At 26.1% G+C, this 18,977-nt stretch overlaps 7 protein-coding genes across 11 annotated transcripts in view; 4 read left to right on the plus strand and 3 right to left on the minus strand.

The window, feature by feature from the left end:
* The window catches only part of LOC118439965 (interferon regulatory factor 2-binding protein 2-A-like), a 43,123-nt gene extending 39,360 nt beyond the window's left edge, over positions 1 to 3,763 (plus strand). For 3 of the 4 annotated variants that reach the window (XM_035862286.2, XM_035862312.2, XM_035862297.2), the window contains 4 exons: positions 223 to 3,057; positions 3,133 to 3,181; positions 3,259 to 3,417; positions 3,511 to 3,763. In XM_035862286.2, the coding sequence (XP_035718179.2) occupies positions 223 to 3,057; positions 3,133 to 3,181; positions 3,259 to 3,417; positions 3,511 to 3,564 (3,097 nt within the window). In that variant the 3' untranslated portion in view covers positions 3,565 to 3,763. The remainder of the gene's footprint in view (positions 1 to 222; positions 3,058 to 3,132; positions 3,182 to 3,258; positions 3,418 to 3,510) is intronic. The other variant, XR_014981854.1, reaches the window with a different exon arrangement.
* A 321-nt stretch (positions 3,764 to 4,084) lies between these two features.
* Positions 4,085 to 6,232, minus strand: LOC118440099 (inositol-tetrakisphosphate 1-kinase). Its single transcript, XM_035862626.2, has 5 exons — positions 5,933 to 6,232; positions 5,643 to 5,741; positions 5,435 to 5,576; positions 5,200 to 5,336; positions 4,085 to 5,126 (listed from the first exon to the last, which is right to left on the minus strand). The coding sequence occupies exons 1-5, from the start codon at positions 6,074 to 6,076 to the stop codon at positions 4,548 to 4,550; spliced, it is 1,101 nt and encodes a 366-aa protein (XP_035718519.2). The 5' UTR covers positions 6,077 to 6,232; the 3' UTR covers positions 4,085 to 4,547.
* Positions 6,233 to 7,293: 1,061 nt separating this feature from the next.
* On the minus strand, positions 7,294 to 9,828 carry LOC118440113 (N-alpha-acetyltransferase 30). The gene is made up of 3 exons (XM_035862664.2): positions 9,041 to 9,828; positions 8,501 to 8,676; positions 7,294 to 8,247 (listed from the first exon to the last, which is right to left on the minus strand). The coding sequence occupies exons 1-3, from the start codon at positions 9,309 to 9,311 to the stop codon at positions 7,930 to 7,932; spliced, it is 765 nt and encodes a 254-aa protein (XP_035718557.1). The 5' UTR covers positions 9,312 to 9,828; the 3' UTR covers positions 7,294 to 7,929.
* A 344-nt stretch (positions 9,829 to 10,172) lies between these two features.
* Positions 10,173 to 11,422, plus strand: Sumo (Small ubiquitin like modifier). 2 transcript variants are annotated; one of them, XM_035862745.2, is made up of 4 exons: positions 10,173 to 10,379; positions 10,464 to 10,589; positions 10,678 to 10,813; positions 10,881 to 11,422. In XM_035862745.2, the coding sequence occupies exons 1-3, from the start codon at positions 10,362 to 10,364 to the stop codon at positions 10,810 to 10,812; spliced, it is 279 nt and encodes a 92-aa protein (XP_035718638.1). In that variant the 5' UTR covers positions 10,173 to 10,361; the 3' UTR covers position 10,813; positions 10,881 to 11,422. The 2 variants fall into 2 exon arrangements, with proteins under 2 accessions (XP_035718638.1, XP_035718628.1); XM_035862735.2 differs by having other exon boundaries at positions 10,678 to 11,416.
* A 542-nt stretch (positions 11,423 to 11,964) lies between these two features.
* On the plus strand, positions 11,965 to 14,557 carry CSN1b (COP9 signalosome subunit 1b). Its single transcript, XM_035862611.2, has 5 exons — positions 11,965 to 12,147; positions 12,271 to 12,566; positions 12,888 to 14,009; positions 14,076 to 14,210; positions 14,315 to 14,557. The coding sequence occupies exons 2-5, from the start codon at positions 12,456 to 12,458 to the stop codon at positions 14,390 to 14,392; spliced, it is 1,446 nt and encodes a 481-aa protein (XP_035718504.1). The 5' UTR covers positions 11,965 to 12,147; positions 12,271 to 12,455; the 3' UTR covers positions 14,393 to 14,557.
* A 500-nt stretch (positions 14,558 to 15,057) lies between these two features.
* Tim8 (translocase of inner membrane 8) lies at positions 15,058 to 15,971 on the plus strand. The gene is made up of 2 exons (XM_035867881.2): positions 15,058 to 15,180; positions 15,383 to 15,971. The coding sequence occupies exons 1-2, from the start codon at positions 15,064 to 15,066 to the stop codon at positions 15,551 to 15,553; spliced, it is 288 nt and encodes a 95-aa protein (XP_035723774.1). The 5' UTR covers positions 15,058 to 15,063; the 3' UTR covers positions 15,554 to 15,971.
* On the minus strand, positions 15,889 to 18,760 carry Ufsp2 (UFM1 specific peptidase 2). The gene is made up of 10 exons (XM_035867874.2): positions 18,443 to 18,760; positions 18,144 to 18,353; positions 17,852 to 18,064; positions 17,608 to 17,751; positions 17,425 to 17,515; positions 17,076 to 17,336; positions 16,863 to 17,009; positions 16,657 to 16,777; positions 16,310 to 16,563; positions 15,889 to 16,239 (listed from the first exon to the last, which is right to left on the minus strand). The coding sequence occupies exons 1-10, from the start codon at positions 18,479 to 18,481 to the stop codon at positions 16,028 to 16,030; spliced, it is 1,692 nt and encodes a 563-aa protein (XP_035723767.1). The 5' UTR covers positions 18,482 to 18,760; the 3' UTR covers positions 15,889 to 16,027.
* Positions 18,761 to 18,977: the final 217 nt, after the last annotated feature.

Genomic DNA, 18,977 nt, shown 5'->3' on the forward strand with positions numbered 1-18,977 from the left:
TTTATACGCAATAAAAATTGTATTTAAATATACATATATTACTAATAAAAATAATTATATATATGTAATATAATATATATTTATATAAATATATTATTATTAATCCTACTATATAATTATTATTATCTTATCTATCGTATAAATAATTTATTATCTGCCTGTTATATTTTTTTAAGCAATTTTCTCGATTTATAATTTTATCTTTTTTTTAATTTGTTTAAGGTATACCGATTACCTAGAACCACCTTTAGAAGATGAAAAAGAAGAAGCACTATATATACGCGAACTTGTGTCCTCAAAACTCAAAGAAATCGATCATGGAGAGACCGAAAGCAACTCGGAGAGAGACGAAATTTTGACAAAGAAAATCATGAAAAAACGTGACAAAAGAATCGCACGTTTGTTGGAACCAAAATTTCGAATTGCAAAAAGATATTCCAACGATATTCTTTATCGACAAAGAAATCGCTATTGTTGCATACCTTACGAACAAGTCGAATTTAATAATCCAAAATGTATGATTACGAAGAAAGATGAAATAATAAAAGATGATAGAGTCGATGTTAGTAAACGTAAAATAAAATCTTTAACGATTCAAAATGGCCCACCGTTAAATATCGCAAGGGAATTGATGAAACAAAATTTGGGCTACGTTAACATATCACCCGATACATCTTTCGTTCATAATAATTCTAACGTTAATATTTATAAATTCCGTCACGAATCTTGTATAAATGATAAATTATCGAAAGATAGTAATACTAATGAATCAAGAATGGAAGAAACGATCGATGAAATCGATGAAAGTTCAATCAAGAATCGACCGATTAATAAAAAGTTTAGAATAGAAAAAAAACAAGACAGAATTGAACAAGATATAATAACACAATATAAATCTGTTTCGAAGGACGAGGATGATTCTTATTCTAAAGACTTGATAGACGAAAGGAGGAATGATCTATCGTCTGAACGTGAAATAAATAGTGGACTGGAGGAGAATAAAGATGGAGAGAACGTTTCGAAACATCTGCCAAGGACAGGTGTTGACTGTTTTCTTTCGAATGGTGAACCAAGCTCCTCTTCTACTTATTCGGACCATATTAAAAACCTAATACCTGAACATAGAGAAATTATCATTAAAAGTGTTAATCCTTACGTTGATACAGATATAAAAAAATTTATAAAAGAAGATGAGATAAAAGATACGAGTAAATCTCACGATGTTGATGATAATAATGATCATGATGACGTGGGCTATGAAAATGTTAATAATTATAGACAAAGAATCGATAGAAATCTGAGTGAAACTTCGCTTGATAATATCAAAGAAATCGAGGAAGATAATATTAAGATATTAAAAAAAAATAAAAAAACGGTTTGCGAGAAAACATTTAAAATGATTCATAAACATGATTTACGAAGGGACCAAAAAAAAAAATTATATAATAAGATCGATGAACGTTTTGAAAATATTTTTCAAAAATACAATCTAAGAAATAATTTGTCGTACAAATCAAAAGATGAGAGTAGAAATGTTTTAGATAACAATATGCAAGATTCAGATAATAGTATTTTTAATGAGATCGAATTAAATCCACCTTCGATCGAAAATTTCAATGATATATTCTTTCTCTATGATAAAATGATGGAACGTATTTCTAAAAGTGAAAAGAAATTAGAAGAGATGTTAGAAGAATTTCAATTGAAATTATCCGTTCAATCTCATAACACTAAGTTACCTAATAATACTGATGTTACATATTGTAATTTAATAGCCCTTAAAAGTGATAATACGAAATTAATGAAATTAAATCCTTCGAAATTAGTATATAAACATCAAGAAAATGATGGATCAACGTTATCATTATCGGACGAAGCAATTGTTATATCTGAAGAAGACAAATTACAAAAAAATTCGTGTATTATAAACGATCATTCGTCATTAACAAATAAATTCTGTAACTTAAGAGAGGAAACTTTCAAGGCTCATACGTATTCATTGGAACAAAAACAAAATGACAAATTGATTAATAAGATTTTTACGTTAGATAAATCTAATTTGTGTTCTATCGAATTAAACGTAGAAAATATTCCTGACGTAGAAAAGAAAACGTTAGAAATTTGTTCTAATAATGAAAATGTTATGGCTTGTGTTCCTCTCTCAACAAATTATCACTCTAATAATATTGATGTCCTTGAAGATTTGCGAAGAAATGACGAATCCAATCAAACATCGTTTAATAATGAGGAATTACTTCTTCCTAAAGCTTCAAACTGTCTTTTGAAACGTCAAGATCAATTTGTCGACCATCTATCTTTCGAGAAAAAGATCAGTTTTGAACGATCGATTGTTAATAGTTTATCAAATGTAAAATATAATCCTTTGATAGTACAAGAATTAATTAAGCACTTACAACTGTTTTCGAATGTATATAATCATGATATTCCTACTATTTTACAAAAGTTTTTTGTTGATACCATAAACCGAGAATCCGATTTAATCTTGGATCTTTTATCAATACAAAAACATGATTACGAAAATGAAAAAAGTTGTTCGGTGAAAGCATTTGTGCAAGATAACGAATGCAAAGTGCATGATGACGTTATCTCTAATACAAATTCTTTCGATGATATTACATACAATCCTATGCAATGGAAACAAAAATCTTTTGAAATTTGTCCATTAAATACTATGGAAATCGAAGATACCAAAAGTTCGATCAATGAATTAAATCAAAATGAAATTCAAATATTAGAAAAAAGTACTCAGTATGATATTTCACATGAACAAGACATTCTTGAATGTGAAGATAGAATTATTAAGGATATTTACTTTGATAAGAAAAATGAAAAACAAGCATCCGATACAAAGTCTGAAGTAGACAAATATTCTACTAAACAGAAACAAGAAAATTATTCAAATGATACAAAATTACATTTTACAATAAATGATAATACCAATAAAAATGATAAAAGCTCTGATATAAATATGGTAGTTTCCAATTTGCATTTACTTACAAAAGTAATTGATAAGTTATCAGAAGGTGAAGATTGCAGGTATGTAATATATTAATATTGTTATTCCTTAAAAATTATTTGTTATTAATGAATTTTGTTATATTACTTTTATAGTAATACGTCCGATATAAATATTAATATACCTGTTACACATATTGCTACGGTAAGATATGTGATATAAGAATTTTCTTTCGTGTGTTCATTTTACATTGAAAAATATAACGATTTGAGTTATTTTAGACTTCATCAGAAACGTCTCATTCTGAAGGAGAATTATACTTGCCAAGTTCATGTTCATATTCTCTTGGAGAAGTTAGAGTTATGAAAAATTCAGCAGCCACATGTAATCGTGCACTCGTCAGTAATAATACATTGACTTCTTTATGTGACACTACGAGTGTAAGTAAATTATATCATTTTTATATTCAATACTTATTAATATTATTATTCTTAATATCATTGAAAAGAATTATATTTTTTTTCATGTTTCAGTTATTACATTACAGCTCAGGCGAAGTAAGTGTAGATAACACTGATATTCTTTAAAATAAAAAAAATAAAATACAATAACTGGTATTTATAATTATATTTAGTTTTGAAACAAAGAAAAAAAAATAAGAATAATTTAATCATAGATACATTACATAACAAAAAAATTTGTCTAAATCGAAGTTCGCTAAATGTAATCAATTTTTGTATATTTTATTCATAAAAAATATATGTACATACATGTAAATAAACAATTCTTAACTGATATATTATCATCATGATATAGCAAATATTACTGTAGATATTTGGGGATTATTATCACCTGAAGAAACGTCTACCTGATAATAGGTAAAAAGGAACATACAAATGACCATGTAAATTTTTAAGCTCTGTTAATTACAATATGAAATGGAAAAGTAAAAAGTGAACTATATATACGATATATATATATATATATATATATATATATATATATATATATATATATACAGTGAACATTATATACATATATAGCACTATATACACATTTGATTTGTTCAAATTTATTATCATATTAAAAAAAAAAAGAATAAAAAAAATAAAAAATTATTCTGTCAGAAAAAATGCGCAAAATTGCTTATATATATAAATAGTAAAAAGTTTCTATTCAAGATTCTTACAATCACAGTATTCAGTCGGTAATTTCGTTCAGAAAAAACTTTATATGTATGTGACAATCGGATAATTTAACACTAATTAAAAAGAAAAAAAAAAGAAAAGGATTTACTCCAACATCCTTATACGTCTATTTCTACTAAAACAAGATATTACGATTATATTGCCTTAAAAACGCTAAACTTGCCATTAATTACTGTATTACAATGGATAATAATAATATAACTTTGATCAATATAAATATCTTTGTACTTTAGATAAAAAATTAATCATATTAAATAAGCTATAATTTGTTTTTTTAACACTATTTATATTTTTAATTTTATAAATATAGAAACGCAATGTTTAGACATAGAAGCAAATGAGTGTAATTATATATTCTCTATTTATTTAGTAGAACATTTTTTTTTCTCGTCACTTTCAAAACCGGAATCTAAATCATCACTGTGAGATTTTTTTAAAGAACAACTTTTAGAATTTTGTCTAAGAACTTTTCGTTCCATTAAAAGATGTTTAATACTGTCTATTAAATGCTGAAAAAAATTTGGATATCCGTCATAACCAGGAAAAACGTTGACGTCTATAATAGCATATTTCTTAGTATCATTTTCTATCACAATATCAATGCCAACTAAATGAAGCCCAAATATTTTGGTAATTCCTCTGACGATTTTTTCAAGTATTTCAATATTCGGTTTCACCACTGTAGGTATATGTTCTTCCGACAGTATAGACCATTTAGATTTAGAATCAGGTTTGGATATATCATGAGTATTAAAAAACAATGTGCTTAATGATGCACAATCATCTGAATAAAAATTCCTCAAACTTGGACGTTCAACGACATGGAAATTTTTCCCAACTACAAATAATTTGTATAAAATGGCATTATGATTGACAAAGTTTTGAGCAACACATGGAGGCTGGCAGTCTTTTAAATCTTTTGAATTGAAAATGACCATCATCTGGCAAAAAAAATATAAATTTTTTTTATATAAATATATGAATCATTATAACGATTATGCATACGATAATTACCTTGTGTGCATCACTTGATCCATGAGCAAGAAGCGACTTACAAACAAAGGGAAATTTAACTCCACTTTGTTTTAAAATGCGCATATTTTCAAGAACATTTGTACTCTTTAATTCTACAAAATTTGGAATAAATACGTCTAGAAGAAAAAAATATATCGTACATAAAAACATCAAGCAAGATTAAATGCCTGACTTATATAAATAATTTTACTGAAAGATCTGTTGTCACATTTACCATTAAAGTGTATGCTTTCTTGGATAATTTTATAATATTTATATCGATTATGCAATTTCTTAACATTCTCCAAAGGATCTATAACTATTAATTCAGGATGTTTATCAATATATTCTTGCAGTTTTGACGTAACGTTTATAGCCTTAAAAATAAAGAGATAATTATGATAGGATATCAGAGAGAAATAAAATAATTAATTTTATCATACATTTCCATTTCCACCTTCAGCATGTGCTAGCAAATCCACGAGTTTATGTAGAAATACATGAAGTGGTCCCTGTGATTCTAAACTTGAATAAATATCTACCTAAAAAAAATTAGAACATGAAAATAGAATATTAAAAGAAATTTCTCTTTAAAACAAATCTATATATATAATGAAAACGTATATAATGAAAAAAATGTGACACCTATGAAACCATAACCTCTAATATAATAAATATTCGAATTAATTTTTATTTAAAATTAATCATTCCGATAAAAATATATAAAACTTACCAATTTTAATGAAAATCCTTCTGTTCTACATACTTTCTCAAAATCGTCGAAGTTTAATTTCTGTCGTTTTTTTTCACGTACCCAATAGCCGATAACATATTTATCACACATTTTTTTTGTCTCCTGTCTCGTATTTTGTAACATTATTTTCCTTTCCTTCAATCAACCAAACATGTTTTCCTCATCGTCCTACTATACTACGAAGTAAATTCAAGTTAGATTCTATATTCTACTAGACTGCTAAGAGAGTTTTTATAAACGAACTCATGATGAAGCTCTTGAACAGCGCGGTTACCGACATAGGTTGGAAACTGTTTGAATTACTAGATTTCGCGGTATTTGTTTTTATATGATGAATAATATATTTCTATTTATAGATAGATTTATATATATATATAATATAATATATAATATATTTAATAATAATACATATATTATATAATAATATATATAAAATATATATTAAATATATATATATTTTTTTTATCTTATACTAAATAAAGATATAACAAATGTTTAATATTATAAATCAGTCAACATTTATAACAATTTTTATTAACATAAATAATTTTTATAACTTAGATATATATTTTTTAAATATTTGGTCTGTCGTCACGATTATATAAGTTATAAAATTATTTTATATCAAAATAAAGATATTTATATATAACGTAATTATAAGCGTAATAATGTACATAAGATAATCGAAATTTCAAAGGTCATCTGGTGACACAAAGGTCATCTAGTGACACACAAGATTGAAAATATTTTGGAAATTTATAGCCATGGCGATAGGCAAATAAATGTACAGATAGTTATAATTAAATAAGTTGTAGGTAAAAACATTTACTACTTTTTATTAACATTTTTTACATATTTTTTGATAGTTACATTATGATCTGTGCTTCGCATTTATTTTTATACAAAGGTAGATATAGAAGGTAGACGGTGATATGTACGACTCCTGCGATAATAACACGAGACGCACAATTTTCCAGAATATTTTAATTTTACGAACAATAACTCTCTTTTTCCATTGTTTAATATAATATATATATTATATATATATCATATATATATTATATATATAAATAGCAGACAGTCCGTATATTAACTTTATAATTTCAATTGGAAATATTTTACCTAACTGTTTGTGGCTCTGTCTGAGAGAGCTTTATATTTGATGTTTATTTTTTAAGTTATTAATCACACATTGAAAGGATGTTACACTTTTTGCAATATAATACTCATAATCAATTATAGTCTGTAGAATACTGCACAGATATATATACATATATATATATATATATATATATATATATATATATATATATATATATATATACATATACATATATATAATGCAAAATTTTTATCTAATAACGTCTATCCGACATAATCTCTTCGATATTATTTAAATTTATTTATTCTGCTAAAAGCACATGAGTGTATATATTTACTGCATCAGTGTATACATCCCAATAATATGTGATACCGCAAAATACATTGATTATTTTCAATATTTTTTTTCACAGTCTGGATTTATTCCATCCTATCACTTTTTCAAATTTATGTAATTGTAGGCTGTAATTGAAATCTATATAAAAAATCAGCATTAATGCCATAGCAATTATTGTTAACTAATGATCTGAGAAAACCTAGAAATGAAAATGTAACACAAATAAAAAATATTATAAATTTATATCAAGAATTAAATCATCAAAAATTTCTCTTCCAATATTATACATAATTCCTTTAATATTTAAATAGACTTATATTGCTGCACAATCTTTTTTTTGTATTTCTAATTAATAATAGCATAAATATTTATGCAGTCTATAATTATTATTTCATTAAAAGTTAGCATCAGCAAATTGTGCGTACACATTAATCCCTGTGGCATTAATGCTGTATGTCTGTCCAAGGAAGGATGCAAATCTTTTGCTTTAACACTGCAATTATTTAAGTTCCTATTGACATAAGCACTCTGGCGGTTTTCATCTAAACCATAATTTTAACCGTAAAGCATCCACTCCATTTAAATAATATCGAAATAATCGTTTATCACGCACAAATCCCAAATTTTCATATAATCGTAAAGCTGGTCGATTTGTTATTTCAGTCTCCAATACAACTTCATCTGCATCATCCTCTACCATTGCACGTATTGCCCTCCTCACTAAATTCGATCCGATCTTGCGTTTTCGATATTTTACATCAACCGCTAGCATTGCAATATATCCACGTTTTATTACCTTTCTGTGGATGTCCAGCTTGCAGACAATGGCACCTACACACTCGTCACCATGCATTGCCTTGATGAACAAAAAGCAAGAGTTTTCTGTAAATTCTATACCTGAAAGATAAAGGAATCCAACCAAAGCTGGCTAAGTTCTTTTTATTTTGCTATTATATTACTCCATATTGATATCTTTTAAAAATATTACACTAGTTCAAATACTAATGTATTACTCTATTACTATAAAATATCAAATATATGGTACCAAAGAAAATTAATTTAAATAGCAGCACTGCTTAAATGAAAATACTATCTTAAAGTATATTTACCAGGAAGCACAACTTCGGCCAGTTATGGATAAAATATCTATATGTATAAATAGAATATGGTTCACTTAAGTCTTTTTGTATCAATTTCATTATATCAGGCATTTGCAGTTCACTTGTATAACTAACATATTGAATTTCATTATCACTACTTTCCAAGGATAGTGTTTCCATTTTTTCTGTGAAAAAAAAAAAATAATGTATTTTTATGTCTCTATTAAATCAATACTTTATAGTATTCATATGCTATAAATGTTTTAATAGTACACTCTAGTATACTATGTTTTAAGTACACTCTGCAAAAGCAAATTTGAGAACCAGTTGTTAAATCTAATAATCATTTGACTTTCAATGCCATTTAAAAATTACATCAATCAGATATACTTATAAACAATATGTTAGACATAATTAGATTGCTACTCAAACAGACATAATTATTTTTAACAAATTTCATATGCTTTGAAATATATTTGATTTGGTATTTAATTTTGATAACAATGTATTTAATGTGCCTTAACGTTATATCCATTTAATTAAACGTACCATGTTGATTTAAATGACTAGTTTCCATTGTTTGAGATTGTGGAGGATGATTGGATGAATCGGTTGTTCTAGAAAAAGAATCGCATAAACCGTTTTCTTGGGAAATACCATTTGTATGAGGTTCTTCTGAAATTTCTGTTGTTTCCAGACTCAGACGAGTATTAATATCTAAAACATCTGTTAGACAACTTTCATTTTTATCTTTAATTTTGCTTTTTGTAGTTTCGGTGTCGTTCGTTTCCGTATCACCTTCTACTCTGACACATTCCATTTCTCAAGAAATGAATTTTTTTTATCTTTAAATACAACTCAAAGGACAAAGTGTGTGGCAAAGTTCCAGCCACTGTCCCTGGAGAAATATATTTTTTTAGTGATCACCTATAGAATATATTGGTATGACATGAGAATTTTTTAATTGATCACTATATTTTCAATCGAATTTTCATTATTGTTATTACTTTCGTGGCATTATCGTAATTTTCTTATCTTAAATTAGAGAAGATCGACAGAACCGCTCTACAACTGTCACCATATTGGATTTTCTGTGGTAACTGTTTAAGGTACTATTACATACGGTTAACGTTTCGCACTTATTTGGCGCTCGAAAAAATGCTTTTGTAAATCAACCAATATCATGTTATATACTTTTATTCAATCTAACAATTTCAATTAATTATTTAAGATCTTTAATTACAATTTTTCTTTCTTTATTCTTTAACATCAACTTTAATATTCTTCCAAATCGTAATACACTTATTTTATTTCGTATTATATGACTTTAAGAATGATTTGCTCGAAGATGACATTTTTTAATGATTCCAACTTGGAGGATACATTTGTGTATCTATGTTAAAAGTAATACACGACTATGTGTAATAGTTATTTGACATTTCTATTCATGTTAAAAATGCATCAATAATGATATGAAAATGTAAATATCATTAGTGAAAATATATAACAAAGAATTGTAAAAATGTATTAATAAATTCTGATTACTGAGTTTTATTGAAATTGTAAAATATTTAAATTATTTGAATTATTTCAAATATTATGTAAGTTGCGCTATTGTCCTCCAGATGTCTTATTGGCTTTCCTAAATAACTACATCAATAAAATAAGGTATAGCCAACTGTAGTATATACAGTTCATGTATCATCGAAATGTCGTGAGTATTGCTATAAAGCTAGAAGCGGGATATTTGGCAAATATATAATATATCGATAATATACTAGGTAAATCTAGTATTTCATCTATTAAGTGTTTTCTAAGAAATAAAGCATCTTTCGACAAAATTAATAGCGCTTTTTTTTAAACTTTAATCATGTCCGACGAAAAGAAGGTAACGTTTTATAACCTGCAAAAATAATACTGTTTACAGTGCATAAGGTTAAGCAGTTTTTTGAAAAATCGTTTTTTCTTATAGGAGACTAAAACAGAATCAGAGCATATAAATTTAAAAGTTTTAGGCCAGGATAATGCAGTAGTACAGTTTAAAATTAAGAAGCATACACCTCTTCGAAAATTAATGAATGCTTATTGTGATCGTGTAGTAAGTTAAATCTTTTATATATTATATCGTTCCTTTTTATTATTTATATATTGTGTTACAATAAAGTGATATTTTTATTATCTTATAGGGCTTGGCAATAGCGGCAGTAAGATTTAGATTTGATGGACAGCCTATAAATGAGTTGGATACACCAACGAGTCTTGAAATGGAAGAAGGAGATACAATAGAAGTTTATCAACAACAAACAGGGGGAACGTGTTGAGGTTGAGAATATATTAATACACCACAGAAAAGTTTACAAACGGACTAAAAGAAAATTTATTGTTCCAGTGTATATCTTTCATAAGAGATGTTAGTGCTATCTTTTTGCATATGACCATCTTGGTCATGTGCTTCTTATTAAAGTGTGCTAAGGCGGTAAATACATTATATTTCTTTTCTAATATTTTTGGTATGTTTTCTTATTTACAAATAAATATTAGCCTGTTGCTTGAACTTTTTGATCGTGTACTTCAAGATAAAAAATGTTATTCTCTATAGTGTCTTAAAGGTTCATTAATTGTCACACACATTTAATATGTTAGAATATTGAATGAGCGACTGTTTTACAATTATTTGATAATATAAAAACAACTTTTTTAAGTGTACATTGTATAACATGTTGAAAAAACACAATGTTATATATCATTATGTAAGCAGACATAAGTTTCTATGAGGCAGAAGTCTTTGTATATGTGAACATTTTCAAGAAAATTCTCTACAGTGTAATAATATACGTTTTAAATAATAAATTTTTATTTGTAAATATTCTGTTTCTGTATTTGCAAGATATACAGGAACACACAACTACATGAATATTATTTTAATATCTGAAAATATCTTACATTAAGGTCTTTAAACGTCCTTTGCATTTTATAATTAAATGTTTTGTGAAATTAATGTTATTTTATAAATCAACAAGAATAAACTCTGTATTATCTTTTTTATAAATATTTTCTTTTATTCAAATCCATTGTATATATGTGTGTACGTGCGTTATTTCTTAAACTTTGAAAAATGCTGTTTAAAATAACACCTTATCAATTTCCTTATAATAATATTTATGTAATATTATACACAATATAAATAATCATATTATCTTTAAAGATCAACATTCGCCTATGTCTATCATAGTATAGTATTCGATATAATTATGCGATAACAATATTTTGATTATGTATACGAATCAATAAGGAAGTAAAAAAGAGTTTGTCAAATTGAAAGAAAATAATTAATTCAATTATTATTTTTTATTTTAATCTTGATATCGATAATAAAATACTATGCAAATATATACAATAGATTTGAAATATGGTCGCGCATAGTAAACGTTTGTAACTGTAGATAGCGCAACAAATCCTATTTGCATTGATGTACGGTACACGATCATTTTCATTTTAAATCATATATATATACATATATATAATAATAAAATCATACTATTAATTTCGTACGAATAATATTATCAATTTTGCAACATTGTTTTGGTGTTTGAAAAAATAAATTTTATTTGATAGAATTAACGAAAGATATAGAAAAGTACTAACATTCCTTTACCGTATGTATTATATTCTTAATTTTCTTATATATATATATTATATATATATATATATATATATATATATATATATATATATATATTGTACGATTCTTCTCTAGATAGTTCTATTTTATTTTACAGTTACAGTTAATAAGTGTGAATTCGATAATATAGATAGATAACACACAACAGATATTGAAAGGGTGGATGTATTCTTTCTCACTCATACAAAGAATTATTTACGAACCGGTATATAAAGTTTTTTTCGGACATCGATAGATTCGTAGAATGTTAATACTCTTGGATTTAAATTAATATATTATATCATGTTTGCAAATATACAACCAAATGTGGTAGAGCCTATGCAAGTTGATGTTCCGGCTGAAGATAATGACAATGCCGAAGAAGAACCATATATCGTTGAAAATCCAACATTGGTACGTACCAACAATACGAATAACCTTAAAAATATACATTGAGATTTTATTTATTTATTTTCTTTTTTTGTCATTTCAAATATAATCATTGGTAAAAGATAAATTGAAAATGTAATTTTTTTTTGCAACTTCCTTTTTTGTAATTTTTATTTCCCATTAAAAATTTTTATGTTGCCTATATTAATAAATAAAATTCTTTAATATATATATATATATATATATATATATATATATATATATATATATATATATATATATATATATATATATATATATAAATTAATTCTACCGTATTGACAGGAATTATATAATTATTTTCAGGATTTGGAAGTTTACGCTAATAGTTATACCGGTCTTGCCAAATTATATAGGCTCATGTATATAGCAGACCATTGTCCTATGTTAAGAGTAGAAGCATTGAAGATGGCAATTGCTTATGTGATGACTACTTATAATGTTAATCTTTATACAAATTTACATAAAAAGCTTCTTCAATGTACTGGTTCCTCTGGTTTACCAGACATTGCGGCACAATCAACTTCTCAAGATATGCTAACAATAGATCAAATGTGGCTAGAATCACGTACTAAAAAGGCTGCTTTAAAATTAGAAAAATTTGATACAGATCTCAAAAATTACAAAAGTAATTCAATCAAAGAAAGCATAAGAAGAGGTCATGACGATTTAGGTGATCATTACTTAGATTGTGGTGATCTTGTCAATGCTTTAAAATGTTACTCTAGAGCACGAGATTATTGTACCAGTGGCAAGCATGTTGTTAATATGTGCTTGAATGTAATTAAGGTTTCAGTTTATTTACAAAATTGGTCGCACGTGCTTAGCTATGTAACTAAGGCTGAAAGTACACCAGATTTCCCAGATCTTCATAGCAAAGACAACAATCAAGCTATAATTACAAAATTAAAGGTTGCAGCTGGATTAGCAGAATTAGCTACAAGACAATACAAAATGGCTGCAAGACATTTTCTTCAGGCATCATTAGATCATTGTGACTGTCCAGATTTACTTTCACCTGGAAATGTAGCACTTTATGGAGGCCTTTGTGCATTGGCTACTTTTGATAGACACGAGTTACAAAAACAAGTTATATTTAGTAGTTCATTCAAATTATTTCTAGAACTGGAACCACAACTAAGAGATATTATTTTCAAATTTTATGAATCAAAATATGCGTCTTGTTTAAAATTACTCGATGAGATAAAGGATAATATACTTCTAGATATTTATATAGCACCACATGTAAATGTTTTGTACACACAAATCCGAAATAGAGCATTGATCCAATACTTTAGTCCATATTTAAGTGCTGACATGAGACGAATGGCAACTGCATTTAATAGAACAGTCCCAGAATTAGAAGATGAATTAATGCAACTTATTCTTGATGGACAAATTCAAGCTCGTATTGATTCTCACAATAAGGTAATATTATTTAATAAAAATTTTGGCTTAATGAGGTGTTATAATTTTTATTGAATTTTATTTCAGATTTTATATGCGAAAGATGTTGATCAACGGAGTACAACGTTTGAAAAATCTATTGGTGTTGGTAAAGAATATCAGAGACGTACACGCATGTTAATTTTGAGAGCAGCTATGTTAAAAAAACAAATTCATGTAAAGGTACAAATAATAATCCTCCTTCTGTTTATTACTTAATATTATTAATATTTGTTAATAATATTATTTTTTCAATATGCATAATAATGAGGAATTTGTTTGTATAGAGTCCACAGCGTGATAATACGCAAGGAGGAGAAATGTCAGTAGCACCTGCAAATAGCAGTTTAGCTCAAAGAAATTGAAATACTCTATACGTTCAGATCTTGATTGGTTTACTTCTATATCCATATTGAATTTTTCTGGTCAGCTAAGATATAATGTAATTTGTTATAGTTATATTCAATGATTTTATGCCAGTGTACCTCAATTTTCAAAATAAAGAATGTATATAAGTAACATGATATTATATATATGTATATATACATATATATATATACATACATACATATATATATGTGTATTCCAAAAAAAATATCAGTATTATTTATTAACACACTATCTATTTGTTTTTAATGTGTACATCTATTTTTTATATTAAATATAACAAATTCGTTTTAGTGTACCTTTTGTACTTTTTTCTATCATAAATAAAAATTAATGTAATAGATAGTGTCTTGTTTTATAATGCTAGATTATTTAATTAAAAATAAAGATATAATCTAAATATTAAAAATAATACATTTCGGCATTTTGCGCTGTTACATTTTTGTAAATAATGTTTATGTACAATTAGTGAAAGAACCAATCAGAGAAGAGAACGTTCCTTATCTTGAATATACTATTGAGACATATCGAGATATCGAAACATATTACATGGTTTCTAGCTTTGTAACACGTGTGAGTTAAGAGTAAATTATTAAAAATTTTTTAAAAGAATTTATTTTTTATCAACGGTAATTACATTCATTAAATCATGTCGACCATACTTGATAGTTCTTCTTTCGATGATGACATTAAATCAAAGAAAGATGATAACGAATTACGAGAATTCTTAACGATTCAAGAAGAAACGGCACGGTTTAATGCACAGGTAATTAGAAAAGTAATTACGTATATTATAGGACACAATTATTTCATTTAATATGATATTTAAATGAAACCATAATATTCGTAAAATTACATTTACCTTCTTTTACGTTATTAATATTTTATAAAATCAATCCTTCGTGTTTTTCAATTAAAAGGTTATGTCATATATGCTTGTATTAATTTTTAATGGTGTTTTTTTTTAGATCCACGAATTTAATGAATTATGTTGGGATAAATGTGTTGATAAACCAGGAAATAAATTGGATAGTCGGACAGAAACGTGTTTACATAATTGTGTGGATAGATTCATTGACGTTTCATTACTTATTACTTCCCGTTTTGCTCAATTGTTACAGAAATCAGGAGGAATATAGAATGTATATTATTCGTACATATTTATATTTATATATAAATTCAAATAATAAGGTCACTTAATTTATATGCAATTGTATTTTGGATATATAATTTCAACAACTGTGCTTATGCAAAATTTTTCATTGATGTATATGTAGGACTCTGTTATTATTAGGTTATTAAAATTATTACCAAAAAACAAGGACAATTTATGGTAGTAATATATATATAACTTGAATAGTAAGGACATATTATATTGCATAAATTAATGCAATATACATTATACAACATGACATGAATTTGTTTCAAATATAGAGATGTAATATTTAGAAATAATTAAAAAAATAGAACTTAGTGGCATATAAAACTTTTTGTTATATTACAATGTTTATATTACAATAAATGCAGATTGTGCAATTAACATATTTTAAGTAATACAATTACACTGATAAACCTATACATATTTTATTTAATATGATATTAGGTTATTGAAATCATATACATATAGGTCTTTGAGGAAGGCACATGTTATAAAATGAATCTTTTCTCCAAAAATCTTTGGTTTTCCATCCACACCATCCTTTGTTTATTACTGTATTTATCTTTTCAGGACCAGTATAATGTGGATCTAAAATTAAAAACTTTACTTCTCCAGATGATTCATTATAATTTACTCCTAAAATTGTGTGAGCTAATACTCCACCACCTATGAAAAAAGAAATACAAATTTTAATTTAATTGAAATGATTGAATTGATCACTTATTACCAATCTTACCGATCATAATTGGTGTTCCTTGTGTATCAAAATGATGTGCGAGATCCGAAGCTAAAATCGATACTTCCTCTCCGTTCGAAGCACATAATATTTTTATATTAATTCCAAGGAGAGTTTCTAATATAAAACCTACTTCGGTTGATCCAATCCATTGTTTACTACCTATGAAATTAAATGGTTTGTCACCTATTTCAACTAAGCACTTTTGTATTTCTTTGTGAGATGGTATTGGTATGTTGGTATACCCTTGTAATCTATAATGTATAAATATAACTAAATTGCATCATAGTATATTATTATACATATTGCATTAGTATATTTTTATAGAAACTTGTTTGATATCTTACCTATACCAAGATATAATAGTTTGAAGAGATCTATAAGCACATCCCCACCCATTATCATCAAATTCATTTTGCATATAATGATGGTAAGAATATAATCCATACACAATACTTGATTTACCATCTTAATGAAAAAATTAATATTTGTAATATTATATTCTTTTTATAGAGTAAATGCTTCAATTATAAAGAAAAAGTTATGGCCATACCTGTAATGCTTGGAATAGACTCGTGGGGATTTATAAGCATATCGCTGTTTTGTACATCGTTAAAGAATTGCACACTGTTCATACGCCGGAAGTAAGGTCTTGTTAAATCTAATGCCAATGTTGTGTGTAATTGCTTTAAGCATGAAGCTAAAAAGAAGAAGTAGTACTGTATACTTTTGTATTGGATTACTTTATATATATAAATTAACTTACTCATGTTATCGTCATCCCATCCATTTATATAAGGCACTGTTAATAAATGTCCAAGTATTCGTGGTTTAAAATAGAACCATTCTAATGGGATTACATAATCCGTGCAAATATAAGGATTAGATTTCCAAAACATTATTACAATGTTTATGTATTGACATATAGATTTGACTAATGCTTTATATAATTCTATAGAAGTTACATCATGATTAACTAAAACTAATCTATCAATATTAAAAGTATATTCTATACTGTCAAATGCATCTGTAATATACAAAGAAAACATTTAATTAATAGTATATTGATATAAAATACATATATATATATATTTTTATAGCAAAGTGTTACTTACATTTTGCTTGATGCAATACTGGAGCATGTTTACATGCAGAGTTAGGTTCTCTTTTAGATATTTGTAATAATGCATTTGCATATATTGCGTTCTAGAAAAAATATATTAAAAAGTATTATTTAGTATAAAAGTAAATAGATTATATAGAGACATAATAAAATTTTCAATATATTCTATACTAACTATATTATGTACAGATCCACTATTCGTCCTTAGAACATTAAGAAGTTCCTTGAGTTGCGCATTTTCCACATCACCATCATCATTATTACTAAAAAGGTAGATCTTCTTCGACGGAAAGTAAAATGCTACTTTTCCGGATGAAATCTTATTTCAATAATAGTATAATTATTTCGTAATAATAATAATTATCAATGTCTTATAAAAATATATTAAATGATAATTAATATTTTTAAATGGAACTTACTTGTTCATTAATTTTTTTCAGTGTATCCAATATTTTGTCATTTTCACCAATTAACGGTATACCTAATTGTATTCTAACATATGCAAATTGTTCTTTAAATTTATTTTCATTAATTATCTCAATATTATTAAATTTTTCTAATTCACCATTGTTATAAGAATACCATTCTACATTTGTATTATCCAGGAAATATTTTAAAACTACTCCATGATTCTTAATAAAAATAAATTATGATCGTTTAAAATAACACTTGTAAGAAAATAATATATTATTGAAATTATATTCTGCTTACTTTGATTGCCTCAGGAATGTTTCCATCACTTTCTGTGATGTATAATATTCCACAAGGATCTAGATTTGTAGGTAAAAAACTTTCAAATGACAGAGTATTAAAAGTATCATCACTATTATTATCAATACTAAATGTTATTATTGCTAACGTATCATTATATTTTATTCCATATAAATGACCTGTAGCTGTAGTAATTACATTTTCTAATCTCTAAAAATAATGCATTGTAAATAATTATTTGTAAAATATATATATACATACACATATATATATATATATATATAGGTTTTTTATATTACCTCTATGATGTTAGATAAAATCTGTAATTTCGGCTGCATTTTTGTAAACAAAATCACAAGAATGATATTGGCTAAAAATGTGTAATAATTTTCAAATCAACCTTCCGTATGGAATGTTCATAAGTTGAAACATAGTAACTTTTTGGACGTGCATTCACGAATTTAGATTACGTTTCCATAAGACGTTAACTAACAGCTGTTAGAAATGATCGGAACAAGAATTTAAAGAAATCTTTACAAGGTATTCTGTCAATTGAATAATTAAAATTGTATTAATCGTTTTCTGTGCTCTCTAAATATAATGTTTTAAAAAATGGATCCGTTTATTCTCTAATGAGAAAAACTACGCAACGCCATCTAACGGACTGTCAACTAACTAAGATCATTTAAATGACAGAGCGTCGGTAAGAAGAAATTATAGATTTCATTGATCTCAAAATTCTGTAGATTTTAAAATTATCTTTGTCATGATGAATCACATGATTAAATCGAACAAAATATTTTGATAATAAAATAAATAAAATAAAGAAAAAAC

This window comes from Vespa mandarinia, chromosome 2 (genome assembly GCF_050613455.1).
Source record: "Vespa mandarinia isolate Hongniang chromosome 2, ASM5061345v1, whole genome shotgun sequence".
Taxonomy (NCBI): domain Eukaryota; kingdom Metazoa; phylum Arthropoda; class Insecta; order Hymenoptera; family Vespidae; genus Vespa; species Vespa mandarinia.